General features: G+C 42.9%; 1 protein-coding gene across 1 annotated transcript in view; it reads right to left on the bottom strand.

The window, feature by feature from the left end:
- Positions 1 to 56: 56 nt before the first annotated feature.
- The window catches only part of cdh13 (cadherin 13, H-cadherin (heart)), a 393,409-nt gene continuing 372,977 nt past the window's right edge, over positions 57 to 20,488 (bottom strand). The window contains exons 15-17 of the mRNA XM_037107511.1: positions 9,841 to 9,886; positions 8,616 to 8,697; positions 57 to 235 (exon numbers count right to left, since the gene is read on the bottom strand). Coding sequence (XP_036963406.1) covers positions 122 to 235; positions 8,616 to 8,697; positions 9,841 to 9,886 — 242 coding nt within the window. The 3' untranslated portion in view covers positions 57 to 121. The remainder of the gene's footprint in view (positions 236 to 8,615; positions 8,698 to 9,840; positions 9,887 to 20,488) is intronic.

Raw genomic sequence — 20,488 nt, 5'->3', positions numbered from 1 at the left:
ACTCCACAACATGAGGGTGAAAACTGACACACCAGGTGAAACCTTTCAGCTCTGAACTGTGACCTGCACCTTAGGTGGCTGAAGACCAAATCTGTGTGTGTGATGCACTTTGAGAGGCTCGTCAATTGGAAGACACTCGCCAACGATGGATCCAACAAAGACGGGAGCAGATTCTGTCAGACAGCTCTGCAGAGGGCGCCTCAACCTGCCCCGCTGGGAACCTTGAGAGAGGTACCTGCGAGATGAGCAACACAGATAATAAGGTACAAGGTGTGATGATGGTGTAGCAGGACCCGGAGATGTCACTGGATGAAAAATGGGCGGTAGAGAGAGAGAGGAGAGAGGCTGGAGTGAACGGAATGTAATCTCGGCTCATACTCGTTGCTGAACTTTGGTAAACTTTCAATGGTGCACACTCACACCCACACACTGTGGCTGTGACCCGCTGCTACAGAGAGGGACACTGTGGCAGATGCTGAAGTGGGGGGAATAGTGATTTTTATTATTGTAGATTAGTGTGTGGTGTTTACACAGATGGCCTTATTAGTGAGAAACAGGGTGATAGGCGGAGCATTGCAGTATGGCATCAATGCTTAATGGTGGTTAAACAGAGCATGGCTTGCATTTGATCCCTGATGCCAAAAAGAGTTGGGATGCAGTGTAAACATAAAACAGTAGACAGACAATGCAATTAATGAATGAATGATCCAACGCATTGGCTTTAGATTGTATTATCAGGAGACCTCGTGATTTAGAAACTACCACCTCACGCCTGTGTGTCGCCCTCAAGGTGGATATGCTAAGTCTGTATTTTACTGATATGCACTGACACTGTCTCCTGGATATGATGTCAGCTTCAGTAAAGTTGGAATTCACAGATCTGAAGGTCCAGGATCAATAACCCTTCAGCAAACACCGTCAAAACACAAACAATGCCTCGTTTATTCATAATAGATGATGTAGATAATAATAGATGTCAGGAGATCGAGCAGGGGCCGTCTAAAAAGTGCATCGCCAAAAAAAGAAACACATTCATTGCTTTCACTAAAATGTTTTCACACAGCCGTCGTGTCCATTGGTTATGCTACAAAACTTTAGGGGATTAGAACTCTGTTGATTTTTTTCACGCAGTCAGTGAATTTGCTGCAGGGGAATGAAGTCATTGAAGTAATTTGCCTTTCGTTGTTGCACTTTGGAGACAGTCCCTGTGTGCTCAACTGACAGCGGGCTGCATATAACAACCTTTGGTTGCTCTGAACCTTCTCTGACATCTTTCATACATCGATATAGCCGACCTCACAGCACAGCTGTTGACTCCTGTTAACCATATCATGAATGATCAAACGTGAATGGTCAAATGACAGGATTTGCACTGGACTACTATCATCACAGGACCTCAAACCCAGAATTTGGTAGGTAATATTTGGTGGACAGTTTACTTTACAATTAAGGGGCATGGCAGATTCACACATGGGCAACAAAACACTGGGAAAGTTGTGTAACATTCCACATGTAAATTCACTGTTGATAGGTGATAGCATCATGATTAGATGGGAAAGGGGGATGCTCCTTTCATATCCAATCATGGTAGGCGTTCCCCACTTTGTGAAATGCATGATTGTATAAAGTAGTTACTACATGGGCTCAGGAACCCTTGGTAGAACCACTGTCAGTAAACACAGTTTGCTTGTAAATTATTACGATCTGTTTTGACTTCCACATCATCCCTATTGTTTTGCAATCAGGGTTGTAACAATACAGAATCAGCATTGGTGAAAGCAGATGGGGTGCTCACGTGAGCTCCAGTAGGAGGTGTGGTATGATCCAGCGAGGACTTGCTGCTTTTTTGATTTGGTGCTGAGAACCACAGTGGTCAGCAGCTCTGCCCTTGCAGGGGATCAGCTCATCAGGGAAGTCTGCCACGTCCCTCTCTCTGACCTCATCATGAACAGACGGGTGGCTTCATAATGCACTGAAGCCAGAGAAGTGTCAAGTTATTTATGAACCTGCAGCCACACACCCAATGCATTGAAGATGCTGCTACTATACCTATATAAAGGTAAGAAAGGTTTCCTATGCAGCTTGTGGTAGCTCAACAATTAGGCTTGTCCCTGTAGTCAGTGTTCCCACTGGTTGGGAGTAAACCAATGACATAACTCCCCCTCCACCCCACCTTCATTTTGCTTTCTTAAAAAATCAATACTTAGTTGGACGATGGATGGTGCATTCGTGACCCAGGATGTAACTTATTGCCACCGGCGATGTCGCTGGAGGCAATTTGTCAGATTACATGCATCCTGCTCTGGAAACTAAAAGGCTTTATACTGCTTTTTCATCTACTGTATGCAGTAGTACGCAGCAAGAACTGTAAACACACTTTAATGTGTAAATTTGGTGGAGCTGCCCTTTAATGTATATGACAGCATCAAACACAAATTTAATTTGAAATAGATGATGATCAATTCATCAGTAGTTTTTATCCACACAACACAAGTGACTGCCAAGCAACGCTGACTTAACATTAGCAACTGTGCTTAGTTAATATTAGGACTTACAGTTTGGTTAGCTCACTCACCGCGGCATTATTAGCACAGTGTTACAACTTTAACTGTCTTTTCAGGATGTTTGTCATCTCTCAGTCTCTCTTTTCTGCATTCTGTTCTCCCTTTTCGCTAAATTATAAAGAAAGTGTCCATAGATCACGACTCACAGCCATCAAGTTGTCGCTCACACATTTGTGGGGGTGGGGGGAACAAATTGACATTGACATTTTAGTTTCCTCTCGTAAGCCAAAAGGCCCATACATTTCATCATAGATTTTATCATCAAAGACCTTTTTTTTAAATGGTCGTTGTCTAGCATTTTTCCTTTACGAAATTAACACCGTAAATGAGCTTTAGGTTCAATCTGGCGTAAAGGATCTGTGACCAAAGACACACACACACACACACACACACACACACACACACACACTCAGTGTAGCTTTTTAGACATGCTTTTATCTTTAATATTTTCTAGAATGACAAAACGTCAGGCACACTGCGACACTCATACACTCACATAAGAGTGTTTGTGCAGCCTTGAAATGGAAGACCAAAGGAACCTTAATGGAGCTATCAAGCCTCTTGCTGTCTTCCTTCCAACCATGGACAGCACAAACAAGCTTGTTGCTACTCTGTCACGGACAGCTTAACCAGTATAAGGCAGAGGCAAAGCAGAGGAATAAATAAACAAGTCTGCAGAGGAGACGAGGAGAGGGCAGTGAGGGGATGGACGATGAGAGGAAGAACATGAAACATACATAAAGAGAGTGTTGAGGCAGCTTTGCCTTACATATGCAGCAGCGTGCATGTGTTTTTTCCTATTCAAACCTCCCGAAGGATCAAGGATCCAAACCTCCACCTCTGCATCTTTGCAATAAATGTTAATTTGAACAGTTTCATCCATGAGTCCAGCTTTTTGGTACCACATCAGTAAAGCCCCAGTAAGAGTATACCAGTATCATCCTTTTTTTAACAGGCGAAATATTTGAACCTTGATTTCTATCTGCTTGGATTCAAAAGTCATGTTCAGCTGAATTATCTTCGCGTGCTTGATAAACTGAATCGATGCCGCGTATGAACAACCTGTGTTCCTCTCCAGCATCAGTTAACACAACACAAAGGCCTGCAGATGGATGTGCTACATCAGAGCTTCTATTGTGATCCACTGCAGACGGCAGAGCCACGGTTATTCACAGACACACCTCAAGGACACATACCGCGAGAGACAGTCACCCACAAAGTGTCTCTCTCAAAGAGCCGCACATGAATAGAATCAGACCAGCAAGACACTTCAGCTGGCAGTTCTCAGCATTAGGGAAACAACTTCCAATAACCACAGAAACAAGAAACTAACGCAGCGATAACCAGCATCTTCTCAAAGAATGCCATCGGGAGTGGATCCAGTTACAGTACAGAGGTAATTTATGGACTTTCATGGAGGACAGATACTGGTAGCTTTGTTGCTAAAGCCCTGAATGCTGCTTCATGTAGACTCTTTTCTTTATTAATTTCTGCTCAAGGAGGTTTGTTTCTGCTCGCCGTCCACAACGTGACTGTTGCATTGCATCCTGATCTCCCAAACTGCGCGGCGAAAACAAAAAACAACAACACTTTTAGCAGACATAACTTCGACGGCCGTAGTTTTGCACTGCAGCCGCGTCACGGTTGCCAGCTAAGGTGATCGACTGGACCAATCCGTAAACTTTTGGTGTGTGCGTGATTTATTTCCACGCCAAAAAGTAATTCCAGGGCCAGTTGCAGTTCAGAAATACCAAATTCCCCTTTCAAGGGAGACAAACACTGAGATAAACAACAGAAATCAGTCTGTGTACGAGAGGTTGGTAGTCTGCTCCACGCAGAACCCTGCCTCAGCTTCCCTCAGTCAGAAAGCCATCACAGTGGTAGGAGGCAATGAGCTCAGCTGTAATCGGGAAAGGTTGGTGCCTTCTATGCAATGTGTAGATGTTTTGAATATAAACTCACCTCGGTGTCTCCAGGCCTTATCTTTCTTTCCATCCAGCCCCCTTTTATTCCCCTGCCTCTCCTGATTGCACTCACTTTACATCACACGGCCTTGCCCTATGCCACCCATTTCTTTCCATCTTTATCTCCTCTCCTCATGCCCGGCATGCCTCCGCAGCTTTGTATCTGATTGAGATTCCATTCATATTAGATGTAAATTACACTGGCATTAGATAAATATTGCTTACAAAGCCCAGGGGGCACAGCCTGCTTTTAGTACGTGTACGCTAGTCATCAAGAAATCCTCCCGTTATCTGCAGAACTATCCCTGTGTCTTTCTTGCCTTCACATCAGACTGGCTCATGGCGTGCTGGTGGCAGTACAGCAAACACCAGCGACATTATACCAGGGAATGACATTTGCATGTTAATGAAATAGACAGGTACAGTATACATCTGCATTTTTGTCAGTGCACATGTTCCAACTGGGAATTGTCCTCTTATCTGTAATTGTGCTTAGAATAATTTCTGTGTTATCACTGTCATTAGTCCGCCTCTTTAGACTACATTTTTAAAGTTAACTATGCCACCATGATGGTACTGTCGTATGCAAATAGAAATGTCCTTGTATCATGTTAACCATGACAGTTCTCTTTTTCAGGAACACCCTGATCACATTCACACCTGGAATCTACTCGGTACAATCTGCAGGCAGATGTCACTGATTGTGTGAAATAGGGGACAGAGACACACGTAGGTTTCTGTAGGGCCAAAATAAATCCCAGTGTTGCTTGACTCCACCTAACTCTGGGCTAATCTCAAATGAGCAAAGAGTCTGACCATGGTAAGAGCTGAGGCGAGCCTAGTTAGTTTAATAAGCCCACCTAGCTGGAAGATTCCAAGCTTGGTAATGCTATAAAGCAATCTGTCTCCACACATAACTCAGCCAGCCAGAATACCCTGTGCATTAGCAGCAAGACAAGATAGACACAGATAAATGTGTTATAAAGAAAGTATTTTCTATATTATACAGAGAACTCGAGTTGAAGGAGTAATACCACAGTGTAGAAATACAATCCAATATGTATACAGAACGCAAACAACTCACAATGTGAAATCTTGTTTCAGAGTAATATCCAGTCCTGTGTTTTGCATTTGTGTCATCATCATTAATGGCGGAGCTCATTTTAGTGTCCTAACACTGTTGGACAAGAAGCTTCAGTCATAGATCATATCCACACGCCCTCTATATGTTCTTTACTGGTCTTTTAAACCTGGTAGCAATCACTATATGACAAAGATGTGTGCTTGAGTCATTGTGACTTGGACTCAAGTCGACTGAAGTCACTGTTTTGATGACTTGCACGTTGATTTGACAGAAAATAAGTGGCTTGAGGTGCGACTAGTACTTGCACTCATTACAATAGACTATATGCGTCTGAATATAACAGGAGGACATACAACTCAACTTGGTCTTCTCTTATTTATTAACTTCCCATCTCACTCTCCCCACGTGTGTCTTTGTCTCAAATGCTTCTTTGTCTCTCTTTCTGCTGTCTGTCTCTCTTACTTACTTCAGTGACTATTTTTTTTGTTCCAAAGTTTTAAAAAACATCTGTCACCTGCAGGTCTGTGTATGATATTGAGTCATCATGACATCACTGCTGAAAAGAGACATTGTTGATATGGCAGTGCAAAACATCATCCTTCAGGTTCCATTTTAAAAGATGATATAAAGGAAATGGTGCATACAGTTCAGTCACTTTGGTCAGATATGTGTCTCCATCTATCAATCTTTCACCATCCGAAATATACCAACAGGGAAAAATAGAGAAACATTAAAGGCACAGTGTGCGTTTTCTGCCACTTGGGGTCTCTCAATCAAAGTAAAAGACCGATGTGATACATTAAAATCTAACTGACAAGATAATGTATTCAATTTCACATTACATTGAGTACATCTACGGATATATCTGGGTTTGTACATTGTTGGACACATCCGGGATAATGTAAGACCACAGCTCCAAAAATATTTAACTACAGTCCAGTCTTTTAAAGAGATATTAAGAACATATATATATATATATATATATATATATATATATATATATATATATATATATATATATATATATATATATATATATATATATATATATATACATAGACATATACATAGACATACATTCACTCAATGGTAAATCCATATATAATGAGTTAAGGGAAGAAGGAAAAATCCCTGTCCTCTGGATGTACTGGTGGTGTCAATAGAAATAGGAGAAGTCAGGCGCTAAATGACTCATTATTATGTCCACGCATGACATCCGGCATTAGCATATCAAATCATGCTAGCGCTGAGCTGCCCTTGAGTTGAAGGCGAGGCGGGAGCATGTGTATATTTGCATGTCAGTGTCGAAGGAGAAAAGCAGAATGTACACATGTGTAGACGACACGCCTCAGTCACTCTTCTCTCCCTAGCAAAGCCATTAGCGAACTGTCGAGTTGTTACAAAATGGCAAAATCATAATGGTATCAAATCAAGCTCCGGAAACAATGTTTGCGCTGGTGCTGATTCTTTCCATCTGTTTTCATTAAAATGAAAATGAGACGGTTCATCCATCTTTCTGCCAAAGTGACATGCTTGTACCCGGGGATCGAGGAATGTGAAGCATTCAATGTTCAATATCCATTTAGATGACTATGCATGTACTGGTATGTACAGGGTGTATTCCAATAAATGCACCATGGCAGAGATTACTACACCTCACATAGGCTCATGTAGTTCGAATTAGAATTTCAAAAAGTGTGCGGCCTTGAGAGAGAAGATGTAACATTGACTGTGAGTTTTTAACATAATCTGCTCAAAGTACAATTCAACTTTTATACCAAGTTGACATCGGGTCAACACCGAGTTGATTAAAAAATTCACTCAGTATTCTATAATGGTTACCGGCATGGCCAACCCAGAAGTCACACTTTATGTTAAGCATATAAATAAGCTGTTTCTAATTTCTGAGCATATTTGCAGTTTGTTGTTAACATGGCAAACCAACTGCAATTAATAGGAATTCAGGCAGTGTTTGTGTCGAGGATTTTATTGACATGAAAATACCAAGAGAGGTGACTATGGCCAATTTGTCACCTTTTTATTGACACTTCTGGAATGCTTTCTGCCCAATGGGAAATGCGTCACATCTTCTAATTGACTGAGTATTAAAACTAAAACAAGCAGACAGAAAGACACAGGAATGGCATAAAAGCATTCCAGTCATTTCTTAGAAACACATCACCCTGTGCAGACTCGGGATCTATGGCTCAACAAGGTCACACACTCAAAACGAAACAAGAAAGAAACCATTTAACTACATAGCCTACTGTGGGGGAGAAGTACAATGACCCTCTGCCTCTGAAACACTCCTTTTGGGACGACAAATCCCAGGTTTCTACAACAACCAGTCAGATGTAATGGAATGTAATGTATTGAAACTCGGCAGGCCAGTCATTTGATGTCTTGAAGTAAACATGAGTGTTTATGACATTGTGCATCAAGTTTCCCACCTGCAGCAGTAGAGTTGTATATGTCGAGGGTTGTTCGCATGAAATGACAGTGGAGTCCCTGGGACAAAAATAGTCAATAATAGCTCATTCATTCAGTTTATTATTTATTTAAAAATGTAATAAATAATATTTCTGTATTGAAATGCCTAAAAATGACTAAACTGTAATTTGATGCATTTTGATACTTATTCAATTATTTACCTCGGTAATGCTGTGTGTCCTCTGGGATTGGGAGGTTGGCAAATGGGACCAAAATTTAGTGCTAATAAAACTTTAAAACATTACCTCATCTATTCATTTGGGCCTGACACACATTAAATAGATTTTTCATCAGCAGGGGTTGTTGTTTAATGGGGTATACATCAACAGTGAAGGGTGGCAGGACCATTTATATTTACTTGCATTACTCGTGCAGTGTTTATCTGCCCCAAACAGCCAGTTTACTTTAGTGTACACGAGCCGGCAGCTAAAGTTACGTAAGATTACAGCAAACACCAGCGTGTGTGTCCGTATGGTTCACATCAACTCTCAGTTATACAAGTGGCCTGCTCACCAGAGAGTTATCCTTCTCTCTCTTCTTTTCTGCCCTCCAGCTCCAGTCGGCAGTCAACATCAACGTCACATCACATAAAAACCTGAAAACAAAGTGAAGATAAATCTACTTTTAATCCCAAAAGTTTAAAAGCAATCTCTGAGCTCTCCCTCCATTGGTGAGTGGATCTTAGTACACTCACACACCACGCCGTAAACGTCCTAGCCTAGTGGCAGCAGTATCGTATTGTACGTTTAATGATGCCTACACATGAACTGCAGCCTTCATGTCCCAGTGGATGTGAAGTCACCTGGTAGATTTTGGCAAAAAGGCTGATGAGATCTGCCCTCTGTGCCAAGTTACCAGTAACTTGTACAGTTTGTGTTCATGCCCCTCGAGTTTGAATGGAAAAGACAGGTAAGAAAGATTCATTGAATTTAAACTCAGTTTGAGGTTCCTCTAAAACACAACTGTCTCACATGATGAGCTACGACAAATTCTGGGAGTTAGAATGTTTAATTTAACAGTCTGTCCCTGCAAATCATCATGCTCACGGTTTTAAAAACAGGGCTCGCAGTGAGAGCTGGCCATTAAGCAATTACACACAAATTAATTTACAAATAAACAACAGGATCAATCAATAAATCTATTAAGTGGACCGCTCTCTTGGGACGCTGAGGCATCTGTTGCATAACCGACCGAATGAAGGAAAAGCAGACGACAGTTGGTAACGAAACTAATTGGTTCTTAGCTGACATATTGAATTAATATATGGGTTGGAAATCAATTTGACAAAAAGCTTCTTCACCATCAAATTACCCCCCTACATCTTCTCCTCTTCAAAGATTCGAGCCACTCAGCACACAATACACGTTGTGATGCTCTGAAAGGCTGCCTCACATTCACTTCTTCGGCTGTTTAAATCCACTTCAAAGCGGTGGACGTAAACTGCTCTCCAGAAAACTCTAATTAACTTCTTCAACTCCACACCAGGCTGGCCTGGCCCCAAACACTGGTCCGTCATCTTAGTCAGACTGAAGATATTAATCACAGCAGCACAGACAGAGAGAATGAGTTATGTAGACTATTATGACATGTGGTGTCACCGTGATGAGCGCATTGTGTCATAATTCTGTCTTTGAGGGCACTGAAACTGTGTTTTTCTTACCTTTCTCTCTGTCAAGTTACAATTCAAGTTATTCCTTAATCAATTTTACTTGCCCTGTCTTTCAGCATCAATTATTACCGGATGAAATCTTGATAGAGCTCTGGTTGCATCTTCACACCTTCACCTGAGAAAAAAAACCACACTGTCATTTGGAGCGTGCAAAGAGCTGCAAGACACACAGAGGCAGGAGGGTAAAAGGACAAAGAGCAGGCTTTAATCATAAGACGGCGTCCAAAATCCAAAGTTCAATTTTCAGAATGCTAGAGGCAAAAGAAAACTGAGGACCAAACAGAAGCCACGCAGAACAAAGCAGGAGCTCAGAGGACACACAGGGACCGGATAACAGGCACAGGAACACAGACGATCCCATCAAGAGTCAGGGAGAAAAAAAAACAGAGTTCAGTACCCAACCCTTGGTGTCTGTTACAATGAGAAAATGTTTCCGACGCAACAAATGAAAATGTCAAATTAATCTTCTCGAACCACTCCAGCATTAAAACCCACCTGCTGTCTGTCCCTCCATAAGCTCATTATGTTTCAGATCCACCAACATATGGCAACATACTACTTTTGGCAGAGCATCAAGGCGTGCAGTGGCCCTGCACAGAGCCACTGTGTGTGTCCACACTTTGTCAAAACGATAGCTGCATTTGCAATTTGCTCATTTGGTGCAAATTGTGGCTGCGGGGCCCACAGCAGCTCTGTGGTCTCCTCTCGTGCACCCACACCTGTCTCGCATCAATTCACGTAATCACATGTCCATTTCATCCTGATCCAAGCCACACTGTACTGTAGTCTATGGAAATGTAATACAGTGAGCCAGTGAATGTGATGTTGTAAACAATCAGTCAGGTCTGCTGTTCTGGGTAAAATCCTTCATCTCACAGAGAGTGATTTGTGTTATTTGTCCATGAAACAGAGGTCACATTTCCCCTGTGATGCTCAGATGCTCAGAATAGGGTACATGGTAGCAGAAAAGAAGCAGGTAAACATGTGGTGGCGCAAACAGAACGACCCATGTCAGATAATAGAGTTAAATGACACCAGCGTTTGATACATTATGTAAATTGCTCGTCTGATCAGCACAAAAAAGTGCCAGAGAAAGGCCCACTTTACCATGTCATGTGAAAAAGCAGCAGAGTTGAATTGATTTAAATCTTATTTGAGAAAGAATTCTGGAGGAATTTTCTATTTTATTTCACGGCCATTGGGAGGATTCAACTCAGTCTTTTTGAAATGACTGTCTTTCAGTGTCCAATACACAGAAAAGAACTGACTGAGTCACAGTATCCAACTACGTTTTAACCCACACCATAATAGCAGATAACACAGACAGACACATAAATGTTGGCAGGAAATGTATTCCAGTTTACTGTTGCAATGCTCGAGCCCAGATGTTCTCTCCTCACGTCCTCCAGCTTTTCTGGGGGTAGCCCAAGGCATTACTAGGCCAGATGGGATATGTAATCCCTCCAGCCTGTTTAGAGTCCGCCTTGGGGTCTCCTTGTATTTGGACATGCCCAGACTGCTGCCACAGGGAGGCGACCAGGAGGCATCCTGATCAGACGAGTGAATCAGCTCGACAGCAGATATCAAAGCTCCTCACCTGGAGCGAAAAGGCTGAACTGCGAAGAAAACGAATGTTATCGGACTCAAACCGCGATCTCGTTCTGTTGGACACTTTCTCCCTCTCAGCCAAGAAGCTGCACAGATGCACCTGTTGATCCCTCACTCATTTATCTGATCTTTGGAACCAGACTTTCGGCCACGTCAGGTCAAACTGAGCCACGCCGACGTGTGTTTCTATTACTGTGTTTTGCTGTGCCAAGTCGGGCCGAGCTGTGCCCATGATGAACTCTCTACAAGGTGTGGCCAAGGTGTGCCCACCTCGCCTCCAAGCAGGTATAGTAGCAGTGATGTCTTGCGACCACGATGGCCCACGCAGAGTGTTCGGAGACTCAACTGCATAGGAGACCAGAGGAGAAGGTATTTTTTCAAAGTCTCTCTGTGTGTTCAGCTGTTTCAGAAGTTGTGCTAAGTTCCTGCTGGTGGAGACAGGGTTACAAGGTACATTTTAGCGGCGATGACGGGACGGACTGAGGACCTTAAAATGAGCCCACAGATAACAACGCAGCCATTTAAATGCTGGTCATTTTCTTTTTCTTTATTTAGAGGCAGACGACATGTAATCTTAAAACAAAAGTCAGATACTGACCGGCGCTCCTTCCACTGGGGAACACATAGAAAATAAAATATACATTACTTGTGCTTGCTGAATTAGTGCAACCTTTTCAACCGATGCTGAAATGGCTGTAATTCCCTATCATCATCTTGTCCATCATTACGTGGCTCCAAAGAATGTCCTAAGCTGACCAAGTTGCTGCTAATGGCATGCTCTGAGAAGGGCACTGTTCTGTCATCCGTCAGTGTGGAAGAAGACCGCAGTGAGTATAGTGGAGACAATTAGTTCTGTCAAGACAAGACCTGGACTGCTTATAATGCTCTTACTCAAGTTAATGATCACCTCCTCCTATAATCTGTCAGGAGACAACCTCTTGTTAAATGAAATAGGAAGTTGCAGAAAAAGCCAATTCTGAGGAGAGCGCCATGTTTTCTTCTGCCAACCTAACTAAAATTATAACAATGCTCAAGGATGTCATGGGGGTGTCAGTGGTCGCTTTGAGTCGTGTGTTGCACGGTGGGGCCTCCGTAGACCACATGCTGTGGAGGCTCTGGCCAGGCTGATTCCCTGAACAAATAATGTTCCTCAGGCCATCAAGGCCGAGCAGTAAATTGAGGAAAGTCAGCAAGATAAAGTTGGTGGTCCAGATTTCTCGGTGTTCTTCACATCAGGCCACTGGTCCTCAGATATGAGATGTCCTTGGATGGATAGTTGACAATGCAGTGAAAGTGGTATTGTGAAGATAAAGTGCTCGATAGAGTTTCAGCCTGAAAACAAGAATCTGCTATGGTGTCTGCCTTCGCCACTCCACTGGGTCAAACTGTTGATATAACATACTGAATACCATGAAGTGTACTGTAACAGTCTATATTTTGATATAAAAACAAGCTTTTGTCCTTTTATTTAAGTGTCAACATGTAAGAGAACTGATTATTGAGTGTCATTCCCAGGTTTCAAACACCAACATTTTGAGTTGGTGGTCTGTAGTCAAAGACCTGGAAAATCTAAAGCATCTGTATTTGACGACCTGGGAATTCAACTATCCTCCTTCAGAACTGCTCATTGCAACTTTGATTTGTTTATAAAAAAAGTATCAGCTTTAATCAGTTAAAAGTCTGAAACGTGACTAAAGTAATGTTGACAAATGTGACTTTCTTTGAACCCTTTGTCACAGAAAATGGTCAGATGGGACAAGGAGAGACCACTAATGCAGGTGCTGCCATTGAGGACACAATGACTCGCTGAATGGTTTGATTGTGTTAAAATGATGTCCGTCGTACATAATGCCTTCACAGTCAACAAAGCTTGGCACATTTGAACATCTCAGGGAGAATCTGGAGCAACGTGTAAGAAACCGCCCCCCCGCCACCTTCAGCGAAACACCAATTTGGAATATCCTCCGGTTCTTTGTTCAACACTCCAGTAGTGGTCCAAATAATTGGACAGTCGATGACAATGAAGCTGTTGTGGAGGCTAGCTGAACAACACAACACCTAATCGCTGGAAGTCTACCCCATATTTTATAAAATGTTGTACGCTATTATGTACGAAACAACCCCAGAACGGCCCAGTGCAGAACAATACAGCACAAACAGCTCATTTTCTCACCATCAGTTTATCAGTACGAGTCCTTCCACCTGCTGGTATGGAACATCAGACGGCTGGTGTGATCCTACCTAGTCCTTTGTTCCATTCAGCAGTGCCTATTTTTAATCGTTTTCATCTACGCACATTTTGACTCGCACTTAATCTCGGATTTCACACTGTTCACGTCATTTTTCAACCGGGCGTCTCGGCCCCCATCAAAAATAAGTTCATTGCGTGGCGACAATTTTCCCCGTGAAGCCATGCGCTGGGTGGGAGCGCGATAGCCTCGGCGGAACGGTCACCGCGATCAGCCATTCATCTCCCTGCACGCTCCGTGATGACGAAACAGCCCGTATTTTCTGTCAGGCATGGGAGATTGCAGAAGGCGCACAAAGGAATGTGACCCAAGTGGGTTTATGTGAGTGTGTGCTAATGGGGCAGCTGCCTGTAGAGGGTGAATTTGTGAAAGAGGGGTTCTGTGCCAACTGGGCATCTCCCGTCCTGCTTTACAGCTTGGTTAGACACACACACACTCATACATGCACACACGCATACACACACACGCATACACACACTGCTGATTGCACCCTCAGTCCAACTATACAGCCATACCGGTAACTTGCAGGGGGCAGATTAGAATATTTAATTCACTTGTTGAAAAAGGCACTAGGGCGAACAACACTGCAGCCATATTAACCAAGGGCATTACACTGAACGCTTCCCAGTGTACGCCGCCTGCAAAATGTCTCATTTCAGCACGTCACTATCATCTCCGGACAGCTCTGACATCCCCTGTGGTGCTCATTTAGTTGGCTTTCCCTGTCTTTGTTTTAGCCAGTCGCTGTTGTCAGCCTCACCCAAATCCTACTCCTCCTCCCCTCTTTCCTTCTTTATCGCTTCCTCTCTCTATCTGTCCTTCTCTCTCAGGCAAAGTACACATGCAAAGTCAAGTTGTTCGGAACAGCGGTGTCTCTTGATGAAAACCCAGGGGAAATGTTCTGGGAATTGCTTTCATTTTGTTAAAGACGGGGCCATTCTTTTCCTTTGTGTTCGGCACGACCAGGCACAGCTGTTTGCACAATTCAATACCAAACTGCCTTACAGATCGGTTTTTCCTCAGCCTGTTCTTCCATTACAGCTTTGCCGGGACTGTGTGCACAGTTATAATTTGTTTGCTCTTGCTTATCAGATGAAACGGAATGACGACGTGAACACGGGTATATTTTAGTACAACTAATACTATCTTATTTATAGTTGTAGGACAACGTAGAGCGAATCGAACCTCTGCTACTGTCACTGCTGTGTCAAAACCAAACCCGAGCTAATGTTAAAGAGATAAACTACATCAAACAAGCACATTTTTCATGATCACACTGGTTTGTAACTGCACTGTCTGTTCTCAGGATCGCTCTAAGGCCTGAATGAAATATTCATCAAAGGTAGCAGCCCAGCTAAACATGGCAGCATGGAGATTGTTCTGTAATTGAGAGCGCAGGGGATCCCGGTTAGTCAAACCTGATAGGAGTTGGAGGATTAGAAACCAGCAGTCGGCAAGCTGTAAACGTGGAAAAGTGATTCTGGAAATCATATTCAAGTTTAAGGTTCATTAGTTTATGCTTGATTTTTTTTTCTCTCTTTCCTTTTCTTTTTACAGTTGTCTCTTTCACGAACAGTAAAGGGTGGAGGCTTCTGTTTCAAGCTCTGTTTTTTGATTCCCACAGCTACATTTGTGCAGTGCAACTCCACGAGGGGGCTTTGCTCGCTTTGGCTTCTAGGCAGACCGCCCACCTCAGTTTGGACCACTGGCCTGCCTTGTCCCACTCTATGACAGCAGACTTTTCACCTGGTCTCAAGTTATTCATTTGCCAAAACTCTCCCCTGTTTCTCCAGATTTATCACAATTATCCACACTGAGGGAGACAGACAGAGGAACGGAGAGGAGAAAGAATATTTATATACGTTTCAGACGCCCTTACTCTTACTATAAAATGGGCTGAAAAATGTGAAATTTGTGATGTTTATGCTCTGTCAATCACAGAGGGGTTACAGTGTGCCAGTCCCCACTGTGAGCCTGACAAACACGCAGGCCTGCAAAGAATCTCAACAGAGCATGGGCGAGACATCAGCAAATTAAAAATGATAAATATTACTTTGTGCCATAGATTTAGGCAAATTTACGCGAGAGGGTGAATTAATCTGCTGTTTTCTGAGAATAAAGTCTAATTAAAATGATTTGACATAAAAGTGCTGCTGCGCTGCATTTCATTATTTTGTCATTTACATTATTTAAATGTCACCAGAAAGCAGGAAACACAGTCGTTGAATCTCACCGTTTTATTTCTGACTGACAACATTTATATGACTTGCAGCCTGGAACACAGCAGTATGACATTTGAGCTTCCCACCCTGAAAACGTCCACCGTGTGAATATGTTCTATCATATTTCTAGTGTGGCTGCTCAAAACAGCTGTTAACATTCAGAAGTAGGTGTTGGAAGAGCTTTCACGGACTAAGATGTTAATGCATACTGAGGGGACGTATCTGACTTCCTTTTTTTCTTCACACGAGAAGGTCAGAGAACACTACTCATCCACAAAACAGGGCCAGATGGGATTTAGTATTGGGATAAATCAGCACCTCTGCAGGGTGTGTGGTAAGTTACAGTTCATTGAGGCTAAGAATCAGTAGCTGAAACACGGAGAACTTCGGAGGCCACCACAAATTGTCAGGGGACATATTATTTGTAGGAGAGGTGTTCAGAACAGCATGATATGAGAAAACTGCACCGACGGACCGTTGCATGGATCCAATTCAAAATATCTGTTGTATCCTCCACTTCCTCTGCTCAGGCTTCTAATTGGGTGCCCTGCTGGTGTTGGATTCCTCTCAGCCTCCACAAATAAGAAGCGGTCACACCTTACCTCTCTTTGACAGGCTGCTAATTGGCTTGATCTTTATTCTCTTTCAGACCCGCAGCTCATCACCCTGTTCAGTGATCACATGCAGTTTGGTGGATGCTCACCAGGTCATCCTTGTTGCTCCTCATTGGAGAATTTATCTGGCCTGACTGGAGCCATGCACCCACCATCTGCCCAGCTGCAAATGGTATGACTTCAAAGACTAATACAAACAGCACTGGGGAGATGAAATATCCCATTGATATTCCATCCTGCATCTGTTTTCGCACCCAGTTAAGAAATCTTGTAAAGCTGCAGGTTGCCAAAGTACCTTGTGATCATCCCCCTCATGTGGTCTGGGACTGGTGGGATGGTGCAGACCTGACCTATACATTTCTGGCCGGAAAACACGGAAGTCTTCTTTTTAAAATGTAGATGTTTAAGTATGGACATTTTAACTCATGAAACAAAAGGCAGAGAAGCAACTTTCTGTCTTCTGTCTTCTTTTATTGTTTTTGGAAAGAATTTGGACTCAGCTGGATGCTGTGTGCATCAATACTTTGTGTCCCATTTGTTCTGCACACAAACAGAAAAAGGACAAATTATGGCTTTACAGGGAGTTAACATGGTGGTATTACTTACAGGGTGCAGGGGCCTCCAACAACTAGCAAACTGACCAGCACTGACACTTTCTGACATTTCTGACTCTTCTATGTACAACCAGCTCCAACATGGCAACGTTGGCAATGTTCATCAACTCTGGTGAACTTGGAGGGTTAATTCAGTCTGTGAGCAAATAAGTCGTCGTGACTTTTTATAGAACTAAGCAGTGTGCAGACAAAATGCCAGGGGGGAGGAGAGGTTAAAGGCTGATTTATCAGCCATTTTACAAACCATGTTTGATGAAGCAGCCTTTTCTGCAATTTTCAATTGTAGACTGTGCAGCTCAAGCCGAGAGTTACCCAGTCAGCTTAATGGATGAGACTGAGTTGAATGCAGTGCTGAAATTAAACAGAATTCTGATGTAGCTGTTCTTATACTCCAGGTGTGTGAGGACTGAGTAGAGGGCAGTGGATGTGGCATCCTTTGTGGATATAAACAATGGAGTAGGAGAAAAATAGAGTGATTCTCTGGAGAGTTAGAGCTTCATTTTCAATGGTCACTAGGACATAAAAACCACATGTATAGAATCACCAGTCAGGTATGATCAAAACTACTTTGCAGCAAAGTAAGGTTTAAAGCATTTTTTTCTCCACAGATCTATCCTTGAATCAGGTGAAACTGTTGTGAATGTCAACCATGCCCACTTCAGCACAGCAACACAATTGGCTGGTATGTTCCCTGGTTCAGATAAAGGAAGCTAAAAAAAAAAGGAAAGGAAAGCGTCATTATGTCACTGAATCTCGCTTTGGGGCCAGACTGCGGTGACAGTCGTATTGAAGTCAACGTGAGGCGCCTGGAGAACCACACTGAGACCCGACACGTCTACGTCGCATGACTTCTGATGAAGCAATGCCTCCAGAAGATGAAAGAACACGCAGCAGGAAGTAGGCTAACGACTGTTTTTTTTCTCCAAATGATTGACAGGGCTAATAATATTGTCTAATCTAAACCCCATCTCTGGCGTCGGCAAGTTTTCTATTAAAAGTGGCAAGGTGGGTCGTCTCCTCCTCTAGTCAGCCAACGGCATGCTTCATGCCAACAGCCTCCATCTGGTGAGCAAGACGAAGAAAAAAAAAGGTTACAATAAACACTTTTGCCTTAAGTTTAAGATTGGATAAACACAACTTGGTGTGTTTGAAGAAAACTGTTCCCCTCTTAGTAAGCCTTATAGTATGTTCCAGCACAGTTGATGTACAAAAGAAAACAACGTATCGGGGCTGCGTCAAGACCTCAAGAGTTGCATGTTGTAATTGCTTTGCATTAGCTGCTCTTTTTTTTTTTCTCACAAGGTGAATAAGATAATGTCAACACGAGTAAGTAATGAATGCACACGTCTGCCTGATAAACACGAGACACACACATACACACACTACATGTGGTACCATAGCAGTGTTAAATTATGGGTTAAATCCCGCAGTGAGCATAAATGAATTCTCTCGGCATATGCATCCGAAGAGTAAACGCTGCAGCGCCTCCAGAGAGAGGTGCAACTCTGCACAACCTCACACACTTCTGCTTGTGAGATAATGGGTTATTTTCACAGGATCAGTTTGAGAAATCATTGAAATCCACCGTGGCTGCTGTTACTGGAGTCAGCAAGCAATCATTAAACAGATATGCTCCAAAATCCTGTTAGTTATTCATAGACTTGGTGAGCTGACATGTTCCCCTTGGCAACACATCAAACACACACAAGCACACAGATGTTAATCACTTCAGCGCTTGCTTTTGAGTGCAGGAGAAATCATAGGTGGTGTCTTTCATTCCCATTAAAAAAACATGTTTTTATTTTCATTGTTTTCCATGGAAAAAAACAGCAAGCGATTAGTAAACAATTTCATTATGATGATGCTATCATGTGCTTTCCTAGACAGCCTTTTTAATTTCAGACTGACAGAGACATATGGCATTATTAACATAGAAAAGTCTCATTCTAATGCATTTATGCCATTCTCTAAAAAACATATGTCTCCATGATGCACGAGCTGTATTATGAATATGAATGTAAAAGAATTCATTACAAACACAAATAGAGAATAACACACACACACACAAAAAACAACACTTAAACACTTGCCTGGGACCGAGTCAGAGGTGTTGTGTGTTGATGTTTACTGTACCCAGCAGCCCTCTGTCTTTTGGATAGGTTTTACTGCAGGAGACCAACTCAGCAGTCCGACCAAGGACAGTGAGAGGTTATTAAGTAAATCTACTCCCAGCAATTGTTGCCTTCCACTTGGCTCCCCCTCCGTCTCTGCCAGGGGGCCCCCTGTGTGATATGGATTGTTTTCAAGTTACAGGCGGTGAAAATGGCCATCTCATTATTTTTAATGGGTGTTTGAGATGGGCTCTATAGCAGTGGTGTGCTGTCATTTAGATGCCTGGGCAGAGAGTGGGATGAAAAGGAAAAATGGATGAGGTGCACGGGGTAAGAGACTCCTCCATTGTGGTAGAGGTGTGCTCCAGCGATTGTTGCAGCCGCAAGAATGTCTTAATGCATGTTTACTTTGATACGAGCCGTGCTGACGGAGAGGGAGAGGAGTTGTGAGGGTCGAGAGACGAGAGGGAAGGAGACAAAAAAATCTGTTCTTTGTACACTGAAGCATGACTGTGTTTGCGTCTGGCTGTAACCCAGGCGGCCACAGCACATTCTAATTGTGATCATTTTTCAATCTACATTAGTCAGTTGGCTTGTGCGCTCATCTTTACGCCCCCATCCCACCAGCAGTGTGATTAGGTACACGTATCTTTTATAACCCTGAAGCTGCCGGCAGCCTGAGCAAAATGGTATTTTTTTTTTTCATTGCCTTTTCCATCTAGATGAGTTTTAATTAAGTCTCCTCGCTGTGTCCCCCTGTGGCTGCTCTAATCAGACCACGGGAGCGTTGCCTCTTTCTCGCTTGTTTAGTAAGGGATCCCACAGCATCTGTCGGGCCCCCCGTCTCACTGTAACACCCCAACCGTCCGTCTGCCTGCAGACTGGGAGAGGCACGAGAACACGGGCACTGGGGTGAGCGTTTTCATACGGCACAAAACAACCAGTGGGTGGCTGTCGGATCATTGATTAAGATTGGTGAGGTTATTACTCTGCGTGGATATGCACAGATGCTCCCTCGTGAAGGCCAGGCTAACACGCGCTGGACGACCATTTAATAAATGAAAATTCGGGAAAAAAAACTTTAGAATTAAAAAGCTTTAATGTCACATTTGAATACAAGTTATTTTGTTTACCGTTCATGGTATCTTCTGAGATATCTTAGGAGGGAGTCGTAGCTGCAGTTGTAAACTAATCATTTTGAATGGCTTGATGTGAGGCTGTATGGAAAGTTGCACTGTTGTAAATGATTTGCTTTAATTTAAATGTATTCATTTATTAAAATTATTAACATCATTATTA

Source organism: Acanthopagrus latus, chromosome 8 (assembly GCF_904848185.1).
Source record: "Acanthopagrus latus isolate v.2019 chromosome 8, fAcaLat1.1, whole genome shotgun sequence".
In the NCBI taxonomy this organism is placed as follows: domain Eukaryota; kingdom Metazoa; phylum Chordata; class Actinopteri; order Spariformes; family Sparidae; genus Acanthopagrus; species Acanthopagrus latus.
This window is presented reverse-complemented; position numbering and strand designations above follow the sequence as displayed.